This window comes from Andrographis paniculata, unplaced genomic scaffold, assembly GCF_009805555.1.
Source record: "Andrographis paniculata isolate CXL003 unplaced genomic scaffold, ASM980555v1 Contig62END, whole genome shotgun sequence".
NCBI classification, from domain to species: Eukaryota; Viridiplantae; Streptophyta; class Magnoliopsida; order Lamiales; family Acanthaceae; genus Andrographis; species Andrographis paniculata.
This window is the reverse complement of record NW_026137598.1, coordinates 7,262,029-7,277,330: the sequence shown is the minus strand read 5'-3', so window position 1 is coordinate 7,277,330 and position 15,302 is coordinate 7,262,029. Positions and strand designations below refer to the sequence as shown.

General features: G+C 37.0%; 2 protein-coding genes across 4 annotated transcripts; both read left to right on the top strand.

Moving 5' to 3' along the window:
* The first annotated feature begins 1,173 nt into the window (after positions 1-1,173).
* LOC127261387 (ENHANCER OF AG-4 protein 2-like) lies at positions 1,174-11,190 on the top strand. Of its 3 annotated transcripts, XM_051289725.1 has the most exons (13): positions 1,174-1,538; positions 2,528-2,604; positions 3,557-4,658; positions 4,746-5,398; positions 5,478-5,979; positions 6,445-6,553; positions 6,759-6,871; positions 6,945-7,132; positions 8,277-8,994; positions 9,102-9,486; positions 9,827-9,925; positions 10,009-10,087; positions 10,912-11,190. In XM_051289725.1, exons 1-12 carry the CDS (start codon positions 1,428-1,430, stop codon positions 10,071-10,073), a joined length of 4,122 nt encoding a protein of 1,373 aa, XP_051145682.1. In that variant the 5' UTR covers positions 1,174-1,427; the 3' UTR covers positions 10,074-10,087; positions 10,912-11,190. The 3 variants fall into 3 exon arrangements, with proteins under 3 accessions (XP_051145682.1, XP_051145680.1, XP_051145679.1); XM_051289723.1 differs by having other exon boundaries at positions 1,175-1,538; positions 3,557-5,398; positions 9,830-9,925; XM_051289722.1 differs by having other exon boundaries at positions 1,175-1,538; positions 3,557-5,398.
* LOC127261390 (uncharacterized) lies at positions 10,921-15,200 on the top strand. Its single transcript, XM_051289731.1, has 4 exons — positions 10,921-11,062; positions 12,933-13,475; positions 13,940-14,073; positions 14,334-15,200. The coding sequence occupies exons 2-4, from the start codon at positions 13,275-13,277 to the stop codon at positions 15,082-15,084; spliced, it is 1,086 nt and encodes a 361-aa protein (XP_051145688.1). The 5' UTR covers positions 10,921-11,062; positions 12,933-13,274; the 3' UTR covers positions 15,085-15,200.
* The last annotated feature ends 102 nt before the right edge of the window (positions 15,201-15,302 follow it).

Genomic DNA, 15,302 nt, shown 5'->3' with positions numbered 1-15,302 from the left:
TTATTATGTCATATGTTTAATACTAGTAAAATTCAGTAAACTCCCACAAAATAATAATAATAATAATAATAATAATAATAATAATAATAATAATAATAATAATAATAATAATGGTTGTATGTATTTGTCAATTTTTATTTTGTTTTTTTACTTGTGTTCCATAATTTTAATTTAAAATATAACGAATGTATTGGAAATGAAATTGTATTTAATTGTATATCCAAATGTAATAAAATTATTTTAAAATTAAGACGTGTGGTGTGATACGTATTATGTTTGGGGTTTGGATTTTGAGTTGGGATTTGAATAGTAAAAATTTTGAATTTGAATAGTTGTATGATATGATATAAATAGGTGTTGATGTGATGTTTTGAATGTAAAATTGATTTTTAGTATAATATAAAAAATGAAAAATAAGTGTTTGATTTGATGTTTTTGGGGAAAAAAATTGGATGAATAGTGAAAATTTAATCCAATCCCCACAACACACCCAAAATGTTTGTTTGAATATAATAGGAGAAAGAACAATAAATACAAGTAATACTACTATATAAGCATATAAATACACTACACTAAAATAAATAAAAAATAAAAAATGATTAAGATAGGGACGAGCCTCTAATCTATGGTCATTGAACATTCCTTCGATACTGTTTGAATTAAATCCAGCCAACAATTAATCAATATTGTCGATTTTATGTTTTGGTCCAATGATGAAACCATCTTAGCTTAGGCTCCAATGTTGGTGATTCATGTGGGTTAAAATTACATTATTCATTAAATTATCATCAAATAATGGCATTGTTCATTATTTTAGTTTGTAAATAGTAAAAACTTAAATAAAAAATAAATATTTTATATAATATTAATAGATGCTTGAAGTAAAAATATATATTTAAAATGATATATTTTTTTTAGCAAATTAATGAAAATTGCAACTAAATAAGCAATGCCTAAAATATTATTTTTGCTGTATATTAAAATAAAAATAAAAAATCGTACGTTTACATGGCGGTGCTAATTTTGACAAAAAAATATAAAAAAATAAATATAAAAAATAAAATTACTTATATATATTTTATAATAATTAAATAATATACACGATTATATCGTAGAGTAATATCTCTAATATACCATATCTGTCGCCAAGAGATTAATGAGGGTTTTTTTTTTTTTGCCCATTTTTCTTTTTCCGATTGCATCCACACCACTATTTATTTGATTTCTCAAGGAAAAAAACAACAGTATTCTTTATGTAATGTGATCGGCGGAACAACCTATCGAAGAAACCCAAACCCAAGTAATTCAGGATTCGGACGCCGATTTAGGGCTGGGGCTACTTTCCGAATCAATTCTTCATCTAGGGTTATAGTTTGATGTGTTTTCTTGGTGAATTTCCGGAGCAGCAAGGTTGGATTTTGTAGGGTATGGCTCCCGGACGGAGGCGTGCTGCGAAGGGAGCGAAGAAGACAGCTAACTTGAGTTTAGGCGATCTCGTGCTCGCCAAGGTCAAGGGTTTTCCGGCCTGGCCTGCCAAGGTACATTCTGATTCACTCTGGTTATCCCCTAATTCCTTTGCCTTTCGTTTCTCAATTTCCTTATCGCGCAATTTCGTTTCTTTAAAGAATCTTTTTGGTTTTGGATGAGAATTTTGTTTCGTCTTCTTTTACTTGAGAGCTAATTAGTTTATGGAGTTGTTTTGAGTTGCCGAAATTGATTGGGATTTACTTCTTCAAAGTGAGCTGTGCGAACTGAGAATCTTCGATTCGTGCAACTTCACTGAATCAGAAAGAGGACGAGGGGAAGGGAACACTTGGTGTTCGCCTCCTTTGTGGGTGAATCGTTGCTTTGGGCACAGACGATGTGAATGAATTCTGGTTTTTGTGTTGTCAACTAAACATGTTAGGGGATGTCCAGAACGAGACTTGTTTGTGGGATGTTGGATAAGTGTTTTGAATGAAAGATAGACTTGTGGAGATGACTCTAGGGTTTGGGGTTTGGAAAATGCTATTTTGGTATTCAAGTTAGTATGCAACATTGCATAGTATCTTCGAATTGTCGACAAATCAGCTATTGCCTTATTTGTTATGTTGATCTCAGTTGTTGCTTATGTGTCTTTCACTTTATGATTTCTCAGCACTTTATCTTAAAAATAGTATAAAAGTTCATCCCTCGGGTTTCTCAAAGATATTTTACAACTAATTCGATATACAGTTTAACTTTACATCCAATCTTTTAATAGTCAAGTGTACTATGTGTACTCGTAAAGAGGATTTGACCAATAATTCAGATTATTGAAATCCCTCCAATTAATTTTCGGAACAGTAAGCGACAAAGTAGATCTTTTGTATTATTGTTACATCACATGTACACGTTCTCATTGGCTTGTCGTTTAGTTAACGAAATTAGGCTTTGTTATGCAGCTGATTGCGTATGATTATTGTGCCTTAATTTCTCCTTGCATAACTTAATTTGGAGTTTCAATTGTAAAGTTGCCAGGTAGCTATAATTATGTTTTGAATATTAGGTTGGCAGACCTGAAGACTGGCATCGCGTTCCTGATCCTAAGAAGTACTTTGTCCAGTTTTTTGGTACAAATGAGATGTAAGCGCTTCTTTTATCTCTTTTGGCTGAAACATTTATGACGTTATTTGATTGCGTAACATAGTTATTTGTTGCGCAGTTATACTTTCCTGTATCATAAATGGAAGTTCTCACCTAAACTAACAAAAACATTTAATCTGCAGCAATGTTCTTTCTACAGGCAGTCATATATGTCGAATGAAAATAATTTCTGCGTCATCAATTTATTATAGCAATTTTGGATATATATGTATGTGTATATAATGCAGATATGTATTGGTTTTTCATTTCATTTAACAAACATTTTTTCCTGTTAATTGGACTATGGAGATTGGTGAGAAACCTATATTAACTGGGCAAGAGAGATCAAATATTGATTGGGGAAAACAACATTAATAAACAACTGGAAGATAAATTTTCGTGTTGGTGCAAAGAAGATACAGATGGTAGTTCTCTGGTTTTGAAACTTTATTATGCTATGGTAAGTTTTGTGGTGACAAGCACAAAACTTAAAAAGTAACCCTCTCATACACTATTATACACTGGAATTTAGACGTTTATATCTGCACACCACGAATTTTCCCAGCTTTTGTGATCATGACTTTTGCACATTTCTGAAGTTTCATGTACAGTAGTTTGGGTGTGTTTTTCTGCATTTACCCTCCTCACTGATTTTCTTGGTAAGTTTCATTTGGGTGCTTTCGTTTGTCATTATTTTAGGCAGCACACAAATCCACACACACTTGCTCCTTTTTTAGCTACATGTTGTATATTGACTGTATATTAGTTGGTATACTACTAGGGGAAACTGCCTTAAATTTTACTTGGTTTCATAACGTAAATGATTTTAGCGCTATGCCCACTGTGTTCGCAATCCCACTGTAAATAAATGATTAGGTGATTTGCTGTATCAATTGTTGATTTGTACGGAGAAGATTTTGTATCCAGACTCACTTCATATATTTTCTCGCAGAGCTTTTGTTGCTCCTGGTGATATCCAGGCCTTCACAACTGAAGCCAAAGATAGATTGTCTGCCAGATGTCAGGGAAAGACTGTCAAGTATTTTGCCCAAGCTGTTAAGGACATCAGTGCTGAATTTGAAGCTTTGCAGAATAAAAGATCAACTAGTACAAAAGATGATGACAATGAAGAAAATCCGGCATCAGAGACGCACTCTGATCCAGTTGTAAATGAAGCCTCAGGTGAAACCCAAGGGACAGATAGTACAAAGCGTTCCTCATCGGACGATGCGACCAATAGCCTTTCTCCAAGTCCATCTTTGGGAAACAGGAACAAGCCTACAAATTCCAATGATCCAGTGGATTCAGTGTCAGGATCTAGCCCATCTAATCTGGCTGGTGATGAGGAAACTTATAGTGACAAAGACAAAGACAAGGATGAGAGTTCTCATGTCCAGAGTGATTTGACTAATGGCCACGAGACAAAACTGGAAGTAGAGCAAAGAAGAAAGAACAAGGGTATGTTACGCAGGAACCCCAACACCAACTCTTCTCAAGGGAAAAATACTGATGAAGTATCAAAAAAGATTTCTCCTGGTGGCAACATGAAGTTGTCAAAAAAGAAGTCTCCTGGTGGCAAAATGACACTGCCAATAAAGAATTCTCCTGAAGGCAACTTGAAGGTGTCATCAAATTCGAAAGTAGGTGTAGAAGTTGGCAGCAATAGGAAAGGGAAAAGCGTCCTGAAGCAGAAAAGGAATTCTGTAGCAGTGGATGATGATCAAGTCAATTCTGAAAGTAAAGAAATTAGATCCCGAAAAAAGATAAAGATCCAACATGACCATGAAAAACAAATTTCTCGGAAATTTTCTGATGTGACTGATGATTTAAGGACGCAAAGTGCCCAATCAAGCAGAAAAAATGATTCCAAAGGTTCTCTCCATCTGGATGACAAAGCGAGTGATTTGGATCCTAAAAGGCTAAGGTTGGGTGGGAAGGATGAGGCTCAACAGCCCAGAGCGCAAAAGAATATTGACGAGTCAAGTGATTCCAGTGGTGAAGATGATTTCCCTCCATTAAAGCGTCATCGACAAGCACCAGAATTGTCCAGCTCAGTTATTTCTGAAAATAAACTGCGAAGTTCGATATTGCATAAAAAGATCCCAGGAAAACCTAACAAAATTTTATCTCCTGATATGCAGCGGCCAACCAGGCGAAGAGCTGTCCGCATATGTGATGATGATGACGATGAATTACCTAAAACTCCAATTCATGGAAGATCAACCCATAAGGCTTCTGATATTCCTCCCATGTCGGATTTCAAAAAGAAGAGTACCAATACTAATGCTAAATTAGTTTCAGGAAATATGGGCAGTGCTGACAGTGTTTTAAAAGAACAGGAACAATCTTCTCTAATACCCAATAAAACTTCATTACCAACTGCCCGGCAAGATATCGAGAAGCGTGCTAGAGAATCATCTATTCAACAAGCATCTCCTTGCCTATCCCTGCGAGACACTGAGAAATCAACCTTAATTGATACGAAACCAGTTGTAGTTTCCCCGAAAGGGTCTCCTCGATCTAATACCACCGCAAAACCATTAGCGGAACCTCAAAAACAGCATGTTGCAAAGGCACATGGCAGCAGTTCTCAGAAAAAGGTTGTGACGGTCCCTGACAGGAGCCGTACCACAGCGCCTAAGAAGTTGGGGGTATCTCAAAATCATTCAATGAATGAGAAAAGCAAGCTAAATTCTGCAGAGAGAAGGAAAACGGCACCTAAGGCTGATTCCCAGGTTAATGGCCCTATTCTAGTGGTTGGAAATCCTGACCAGAGTACCCCACTAGGTGAAAGGTAATTTGTATATATTGGGAATTAAATAATGTAGACTGCATTGTATTTATTACTTAATTTTTGTCTTCTTTTTAATCAGGTTGAATGTTGGGAAGGACACAGAAACAGGTTGGCAAGTTAATTTGAAGATTACAGACTCTGCCGTGTCCATGAAGAATCTTATTGCTGCAGCTCAGGCCAGAAAGAAGCAAACAAATTTGCAGAACGCTCGTGGAAATTCATTTTCGGTATTGGTTCCTGATGCAGACATGCATCAGCAAAATCTGAGCCCTAACCCTGATACAGAGGCTATTGAATCAAGCAACAAGCTTCAGCGGGATGCAGTGGGAACACATCTTAGTTCTCCTTCTGATACCCACCAATTTTCATCTATTAACGAACATGACAATGTAGAACTTGAGGAGAGGAGGCTTAGTTCAAGTCACCATGCTTCTGGTAGTTCTCTAAGTGGCAGTACCGATGCTGTTGTAGCTCGTGATGCTTTTGAAGGGATGATAGAAACACTGTCAAGGACCAAAGAGAGTATTGGCCGTGCAACTCGTCTTGCAATTGACTGTGCGAAGTATGGGATTGCCAATGAGGTGCGCAACTAGACCATAAAAACTGTTTTTCTGTGGTATTATTTCATATGTATATATGAAACCAATGTATTCTTCATGTTATAAATATATAGCTAACCTGTGTGCTCACTAAATAGTAATTATGTTATAGATATTTTAGTAAATCAGTCATCATTACTATTATGATAAACTCAACATATAAAGTTTCTGCAGCTGCTTTGAATACCAAAACATTCTCAGGAAGAGCCGTCTTACATAATAAATGTTGAAATAATGGGTGTAATTCATAATTTGTAAGAAATTATTGTTTTGTATATATTAGTTTGCACCCAGGGTATGGTGGACGGCTTGCACCAAGCTTATTTCAAACTCAGGTTGTTTGCTGCTAATCTTGTCTAGACCATATTTAATCACCATCTTTGGTAGCTTTACCTTAATATGTAATTTACACATCACAATATTAGCATTTAACCTGATTGATTTCAGATAGTGGAACTTCTTGTTCTGAAGCTGGAAAATGAGGCAAGTTTGCATCGGAAAGTGGACCTGTTTTTTCTTGTTGACTCAATAACTCAATGCTCTCATGGTCAGAAAGGTAACTAAATAAAGAAGTTATTTTATTACAACATATATTTTTATGCAAAATGGTCAGAAATTTACCAACTGTACCCATCTCCCAACATTTCCACCCGTCTCTCTGATTGTGCAAGAGTAAGAGTATGACAATAACTTGAGTTGGAACTTGGAAATATATGATGTCATACTGCACTTAAACCCCATCATTACTACGTGTGATTTAGGAATTGCTGGGACTGCCTATATTCCTATTGTTCAAGCAGCATTGCCTCGCCTCATTGGAGCTGCTGCCCCTTCCGGACAAGGCGCTTTGGAAAATCGTCGACAATGTCATAAGGTGACTATTGCTTTGTTGAACATCCAGCTGTTCTCTTCATGTGAAGCAACTGAAACTTGAAGTCCTTTTTAAGGTTCTGCGATTGTGGATTGAGAGAAAAATATTACCAGAATCGGTTCTTCGTCGCTATGTGGATGATATGGGAGCTGCAAATGATGATGCTTCTTCTGGGCTTTCCCTAAGACGTCCTTCCCGTGTTGAACGCGCTATTGATGATCCTATTAGAGAAATGGAAGGCATGCTTGTTGATGAGTATGGCAGGTACAACATATTAGCTTTCGTTAGTTTCAGAAATTTTCTTCTTTCTCTGATTTCTTTCTTTAAAATGAGCATTTCCTCCATTTTATCCAGATTACCCGTGTATCCTAAACATGTGATTTATTTCGACAACCTGCACAGTTGCCAGAAAATCATTTTAAATTGATAATTAACAATCCTATTTAAGAACTTGAAGGATGTAACCTCCTCCAACAGGAAACAATCAGCTCTAGATTTGATAACAAAAGTGGAAAATGGAATCTCGATGGGTAGTTTGTGTAGACTCTAACTATAGTTATTTCATACTCAATTTAATTACAAAGTTCATTGTATTCATTGATGTCAAGCTATTTCGTTGTGATAGGCTTGAGATTTGAATCTATATGTCTAGCTAGACTGTATTTCCATCATTGTTTCTCTTGGAAGCACCTCTAGGATTTTTATTCTATTGCCTTGTGGGTTTTTAAATACTATGATAGTTCTGTCAGTTTTCTAGCTTGTGGTTGTTGATATAATTGTGTTGTTGGGCTGTTCATTCAGCCAGTGATATCTCCATTCTTTAGCTATAAAATGCAAGAATATATTAAACTTGCATGGCATATGCATTTGAAAATGCTCTCTAGTTGGTGATTACTATTATGACCTACAAAAATCACGATATAACTGAATTTCTTGTCTTACTACACCATGAATGCATTGAGGGGATGTAAGACTCAGACTAATGGGTAAAAGTGGTATAGACAATCATTAATTAGTCGTAGATGATCGTTGGAAGTGCCTCAGTGGTGGCTTGCTATAGGTGTTATACATAGTTTATTTTTGCAATATCTACTGCTCTGTTTATGCTTAGAAAAAAAAATTTTCCTCGGATTTTATTTCGGTGCCACTTATGACCTGTATTTGTTTTCCCACCGCTTCAATCTTACAAATGCATGAATTCCCCACTTACTAATTCATACCACATGTATCTTTAACTTTTTATATAAATGAAAGAGCATGCTTTCACATCTTAGTTATTGCAATGTGAAGCTGAGCTTGTATGAGGCTGCTAGTTGTAACATGCTACCTTCCTATATAACCCTGGATTTTAATTGCTGTAATTTGCTTGTTTCCATTTTTTTTACTTAATTTTTCATGTTGGTATCAGCAATGCTACATTTCAATTACCTGGATTTCTTGCATCACGGGTTTTTGACGAAGAAGAAGATGATGAGGATAATATTCCAACAAATTTGTGCAAAGAAGTTGGGGAGACATCATTTTCTAAGCTCACACCTAGCCGTGATCCTGAGAACTTGACCATCTCACCTGTTGATGGACGCCACCGGATATTAGAGGATGTTGATGGTGAATTAGAAATGGAAGATGTTTCTGGAAATCATAAGTATGAAAAACCATTGTTTGGTAGTAGTACCCATGAAGTTGCATCACTCGAGCCAAAGTCGGATGGGATCCTCGAATCAGCTTCGACTATTTCTGAGTTTTTGCCTTCTCCTGAGGGTTCTCCACCATTGCCACCTGGTTCCCCTCCAGTAACTCCACCTCTACCCACTTCACCACCACCTCCTCTACCCCCATCATGTCAGCTACCACCACCTCCTCCTCTACCCTCATCATGTCCACTACCACCCCCTCCTCCATCGTCTCCACCACCACCACCTCCGCCCCCGCCACCACCATCCTCACAGCAGCACTTGTTTCCTTCACCTGTTGGCCTGTCACCACCATTTCTCTCAAATCAACCATTGCCACCTCAAACTGGGTTGTCTCCAAGTATGCGTCCGCAACCATTCCCAGTGTCGAGTTCTCAGTCATTAGCTTATCTCCCAACTCCTTTAACACATGAAATTGGTGTTGCACCCACTGTGAGTCTTCTGGCATCCCCCTTTGCAGTCATTATGCAATTCTTTTAATACAACTGTACTATTCTCTGAACTTCTGTAGATTTTTAACGAACTGTCTTTTGTTCTAGGGAAATCAAGATACCCATATGACTTCCAATATCCGTGGATCTCATATTGATGCTCCTGCCAGAGGTGAAGTGTTTTCTCAGCAGTCATCTTTCTATCCTGCAGCTTCAGTAAGCAATGGACTAGAACCTACTGGCTATAATTCATCAAGGCCTCTAGAGCATGGACAAGGTGATGCATATGCTTCCCAAACATCGCAGCATAGTCAACCATTTATGCCTAGTAGCAGCGAATCCTTTTCACAGAGACCTTTGCATTTAGAGCCCCCACCTCAGCGAACAACGAGTCATTTTTCCTATTCCAACTTGGTCCAGCAACAACAGTATCCTCCATACTCGTTGCTGAATTTTTCTGATGGTCCAAGGAGATATGCAGGAGTTAATCCAGGTAACCTACTGTACAAAGTCATTAATGTATTATCTACTGGAAGTTATTGCCTTAAAAGATATTTATATATTAATATCTATAATAGGCTTTTTGAATGTGATAAATATGAATTTGTAGTTACTTGCCCCTGTATGGACTCGTAGCAGCAGTATTTATCATATTTGCTACCATTACTAGGATCTCCTAGGAGAGTTTGCCCCCTATTTGCTGGCAATCATTGGATTTGCTGTTTTTTTTTTTTTTTTTTTCTCTTTTGTTCCATGTGATCAATTATGTTGATCTTCCTCTGATGGAGCTGTCAAGAGTTTAGGGAGTAATACAAATTGTAATTTGTCCATAGCAGGTTATTATGTACCACCTTCTGAAAGACCTCCCATAAGTGCAATTAATATACCACCTCCCGCAGCAAATAGTGTTCCAGCATCTAATCCAATGCCAGGTGATGTTTCCAGTACAGACGAATTGCATGGCATCTATGATATTGGACAGTAATTTATACTGATTCATTACATCTTTTGACAGGTAATGGTGTTCCATTGATGACTTACAAACAAGACATTTCTTCCATAAATTGGAGACCAGCATGAGAGTAAATTTCTTGGTGAGTTTTTGGCTTTCTCCCTCTCAGTAATACTAGCCACTGTTTCCTTGAATCCCTGCTCTTTGTTGGGTAAATGGTTCCATGTAATCAGAACTCATGATCAGTGAGCATTTATAATGTTTCATGCAGTCTGTTTTATGTTGGGAACTTGGTTCTTTGTGTATCCTGTGATTAATACGTGTTGGTGCTCTTAAGAAATGAGTTAGCGCTATTATTAAATGGGACCTTATAAAACTTGTGCTTTCATTGACAAGAATGATATGAAAGTCCTTGTCACTTTTCTTCCGTGATCCTCTGTAATCGTGTTCTTTCTTCTAGAGTAACTGCAGATATACTCCTTTTCTCTTTTTGAGTTGCACTATGCAGCTCAGGCATGCAGTGAATAGAGAGAAAAATGTATAACCTCCAATGAGTGACGGGCACTTCAATAGAGTCAATTTTAGTGGTCTATATACTCAATTCACTTTCTTCTTTCTCTTCCTTTTCTTTCCCACTCATTCATTCTTTCCAGAACTTCTTTAAATGTTTATTTTCTTACAATATCAAAGTAATTTTCTGAGGTTATACTCTTAGAGTTTTTTTAGAGTTTTGGTGTTATGCTCTGATACTTGAACTGAAGCATATAGCAAGTATTAGTTGTTTATGGCTGGTCCGATATCCAAAATATCAGTTATTAGTTGTTTATGGCTTCGTGCATGGCAGCATCCTGCTCTTTTGTTTACAACTAAAATGATATTGTGCAAATATATATATATATATATTTATATATTTGTTTTCCGGGTATACTGTGGTTTAAAGTTCAAATCTATATTGTTTGTTTTCAGGTTTACATGGCAAAGGCGTACTGAATTGGCATCAATAATGCTTAAGCGGTCGATACAGGAAGGAGCACCCCCTTGTGGAGAGAATCCCCCGGCAGGCTTGTGTATATTAGAAATTTTCCTGACAAATGCTTCCCCGCACATTCTTCTAAGTGTAAGCCATTTTTGCATATTCTACTAATGCTTGTAGTTATACCGTATATCATAAAATATATACAAATTTATGGGGAGTGAAGTTTTGAACTTGATGAATGATGTTTATAAGTGCTTTTCTGTGTCAAATGCACTCTTTATAGTCATTGATTGAATGCATGTGACATGTACTTTTGCTGCGCCATAAGACAGTAGTTGGGGCAAAAGGATTTTGTGATTCCCTGTTTTAAAAATATTATCAAACATCAGTTTTAGAATGCCTTGCGAAGATCTTATTACCTCAGATTATTTTTTCATTGGCTTTCTACATGCACTACTTGCCATAATGTGTTTGCATAGTGTTTTTGTTTAAAATGCAAAATATTTGTTACCAAAGCTTCTTGATCACACTCCGATGCCTCCCTCCTTCATTCATTCATTCCCATCACATCTGCCATGAAATCGAAGTTTCATTTGTGTCCATACACTTTCTATCCGAGTATGCTGATGAACTGAACCCCATCTAGGAACAAATTTACTAGTATCTTCGCAGAGTCGAAATAGGATGGACCATGCCTTGAAGTAGAGTTTCCATGACTGAAAAAGCTGTCCTTAGAGAGCACTAGGCTGTATCTGTTGAATGCTATTTACTACATGTTCATTTTCGGAACATTCATTTATAGTCACATGCCTTGTAAGGTAACATGTTTAACCAATACTAGCGAGCCTACTCCCCGTCATCGACGACACATATCATATGCTATGGCCGAATCTGGGACCATGCCATAGTAAAAATCTGTTTATGTTTTCCCCCTGCCCTCATTGTTTTTACTCTCTTGATTACATGATTGTTAATTAGAAAATTAGCATTGTTTGTTTCGTGTTTTTTCTTTTTTCTTTTTTTTTTGATGATGTTTGTTTTTGTAACTTTATTTATAAGGTGGGTTTGCTTTGCTTTGCTTTACTTTGCCTTGCCTTGCCTTGTGGTTGAAATCACATCCAATCCCATGCCCCATGTGCAAATTGCATTATAATTTGGCAAAGGTGCACATCTTACATTTATTACAAACAAGTAAGCATTTATTTATTTGTCAATTCTTAATTATTTGACTTTCTGCACCCTCTTTTTATTTAATTTTAATTTAAAGTCTGTGGAATTTTTTTGGTGTGTTTTGTCCATTTCTTTGCTCTGTTTGAATTCATGCACTTTAATAGTGTTTAATTGAAGAAATTATGAGACTATTTATATTTGTTAGGCAGATACGTACTGCACAATTAATTATAATACTTATCCTCTTACCTTTTCATGCTTTAGGATTTTTCCACTTTGGTACCTTACTATTACTCTAAAATTTCCCTTTCATATTTCTCATTTAATTTAAATATATATATATATATAATTGATTGGTTGTTCATAATATAAATTCAAATTTCGCGAAGTACACTCCGTCAATTGCTCCTTCTGTATGGTAAAATTAATTTTGGTAAATTTTAATATTTATAACTGAATCAATTAATTGAGCGTATTTTATGGTTATTTTATTATATTGGTAAAAAAGCAGAAAGAGTGTAATAATATTATTAATTTTTATCTGGCTGACACGTACTATGGAATTTGAATATTCGATTCTTTTAAGTTTAATTTTATATATGTATTCTTTCCTAAAAGCGCGTGGGCCCACAAGAGCCCAAAGCCAATGAATTTATTTATTTAAGTTTTACATATGTTGACTTTTTATTAGTATTTTTTTTTTAATATTTTCGAAAATGGGGAGTCAGTAATAGGTTATTAGTTTAATTGATTAGTGTTTAGGTTTAAAGGAAAGTTAATTCTTCATATTTTTATAATTAATTAATTAATTGATTATTTATTAATATGAGTATTTATATAGGGGTTTGAAGGCATGATGTATGGTGGAAACGCGACGGAGCTGCAACGCGTCGCCGATTTTCTCACCTCGCCGGACGAGATCAGATCTATCTGTGAAATCGGCTGCTTATTCGTGAGAATCGAAGGATTTAGGTGGGGATAATGATGTCTTGAATTAGGTGTTGATTAATAGATACGTTGGTTCATAGATATTCGGAATCGTGTTATTTGTGAGGGGTGGATTCTGCGTGGAATTTGTTGGATTTGATATTCATGAACGATGTTTTGATTTACGCGTCGATCGGTATTGGAATCGTTTTCGCGAGTTGTTTGCCTTCTTTTTCCGATTTTTTGGGGACGGCCGATGGGTAGTGAGAGGTTTTCGTTGATTAATGGTGTCGGAGGAGGGGACGTAATGCACGCCGGAATAGTTGGATCGTTGCCGATGTCATCTCCGCCTTCCGACGCTCTCGGCGTTTGTGTTAACGGTGGGGGAAATTATATCATACATACCGTCTCGAAATTCGATACGCTCGCCGGCGTCGCCATAAAATACGGCGTGGAGGTATGATGATTTTCTGTGTAAATATTTTCGTTATTTTCGCGTATTTTGTAGATTTTACTGCAATCCAACATTAAACCTCCGTTTACTTCTTCCTTCGTTCGTTCCTCCTCCTTCGTCTTCGTCTTCGTCTTCGTCTTTATATATATATCTATACACACACACACACACATATTAAGGCGTTGCGTTGCTTTGTTGTTCCGTGTTGTTTTTTTCTCCTTTGGTTCACATTTTGGTGGTTTTCTCTCCTAGTCTGTTAATTTTGAGGTTTTTACTATCGAGTTATGGATGCATAACAATTTGAAGGAGAGAATAAAAATGTGGAAGAGGAAGAAGGCTGTAGACATCACATTACCTATTAGTGTAGCTGATTCTCCGATTCAAATGCGTTGCTTTTTGACTTGAGATAACATACAGTCAGCTTGTATCCATGATTTTTTAGATGTGAAATTTGGATTTGATTTTAGGTGGCCGACATAAAGAGGTTAAACGGGCTGGTGACTGATCTTCAAATGTTTGCTCTTAAAACACTCCAAATACCACTGCCAGGGAGACATCCTCCTTCCCCCTGCTTGTCCAATGGGAGCGACCTTCCTCCAAGGTACTGTATTTGTGTACTTCCATTTTCTGAACTGCATTCAATTTATTCCTTGAATTGTTTTCATTTATCTCTGATTTTTGTTCTTAAATTCCACTTGCACACTCTTTACATTGAATTCCAAAGAACTTGGTGGGATACTAATGTTCAGGACACTCTTAATTCAAGCCTTTTACATTAAAATAACAATTTATTTTACAAAAATGGCCAAAGAGATTAGTCTGTTCTATGTTGGGATCTTATTTGATATAATTTGGCTGCAGGCAGAGCAGCTCTCAGCGGTACGCAAGCTCAAGACACAAGGATATATTCGATTCATTTCCATCGCTGAAATTGAAGTCTTCTTCAGCACGAAAGGTGTCCTCGGCCATGATCAAACTGGAAGATTATTATGGCCTTCAATCAGCTACCCTAAAAGACACACCACAAGGTTTTGAAATGGCTATGTATCGAAGGGGGGGTCCCCATTATCCTGAAGACGTACACCACCCCGAATCTTCCCCGACACCACTAAGCCAACAGAGGAGATCAAAAAGCACAGCCAATTTCTTGGTATCCAAAAAGGGCCAAGAAACCCCAAACAGCGAATCAGATAAATCGAATGAGAAGTTGGTGAGGCGACGTCAAAAGTCTGTGGGTGATTTTACACTGCCAACCCCAGAAAAGATACAGGAGGGGTTAACTAATAACACTAATTCCAGTTCAATTACAGTTAAGGGCTTGCCTCTCAAGGCGAAATCCACCAACCGAGCAGCGGCCGGAGATGGCGAAGCTGGAGGAGGATTAGGCCCACTTTCTATAGGTTTGATGGATTCCATTTTAACTAACGTTGTCAGCATTGTAAGGAAGTCATCGAGCGCAACGAGTCTGCAGCAGGATTCAGAAAATGGGAACGGGACGATGTCTTCTATCTGGCCGGATTTTGAGGCGCTGTCGACAGTGGCCATAGCTAGGCCGATCTTCGATGGCTTAGCGAAGCCAGCAAGCCGAAGAAACAAAGCTGCCCTAGACTGAATCGATGTGTCGACTGCCTATCTGTTTCGATGGTCTATCTCCCTGCCCTCCCCTTCCTTTTTGAAACCTTACACGAGTATAGTACAATAATATCCATTCATTCATTCGTTTAGAAACACACCCAAAGATACACATACACACATATATGTATGTATATATATATATGTATATCCATATGGGAAGAAGAAGATGAGATGAACTCTTCTGGGACCTAAGTT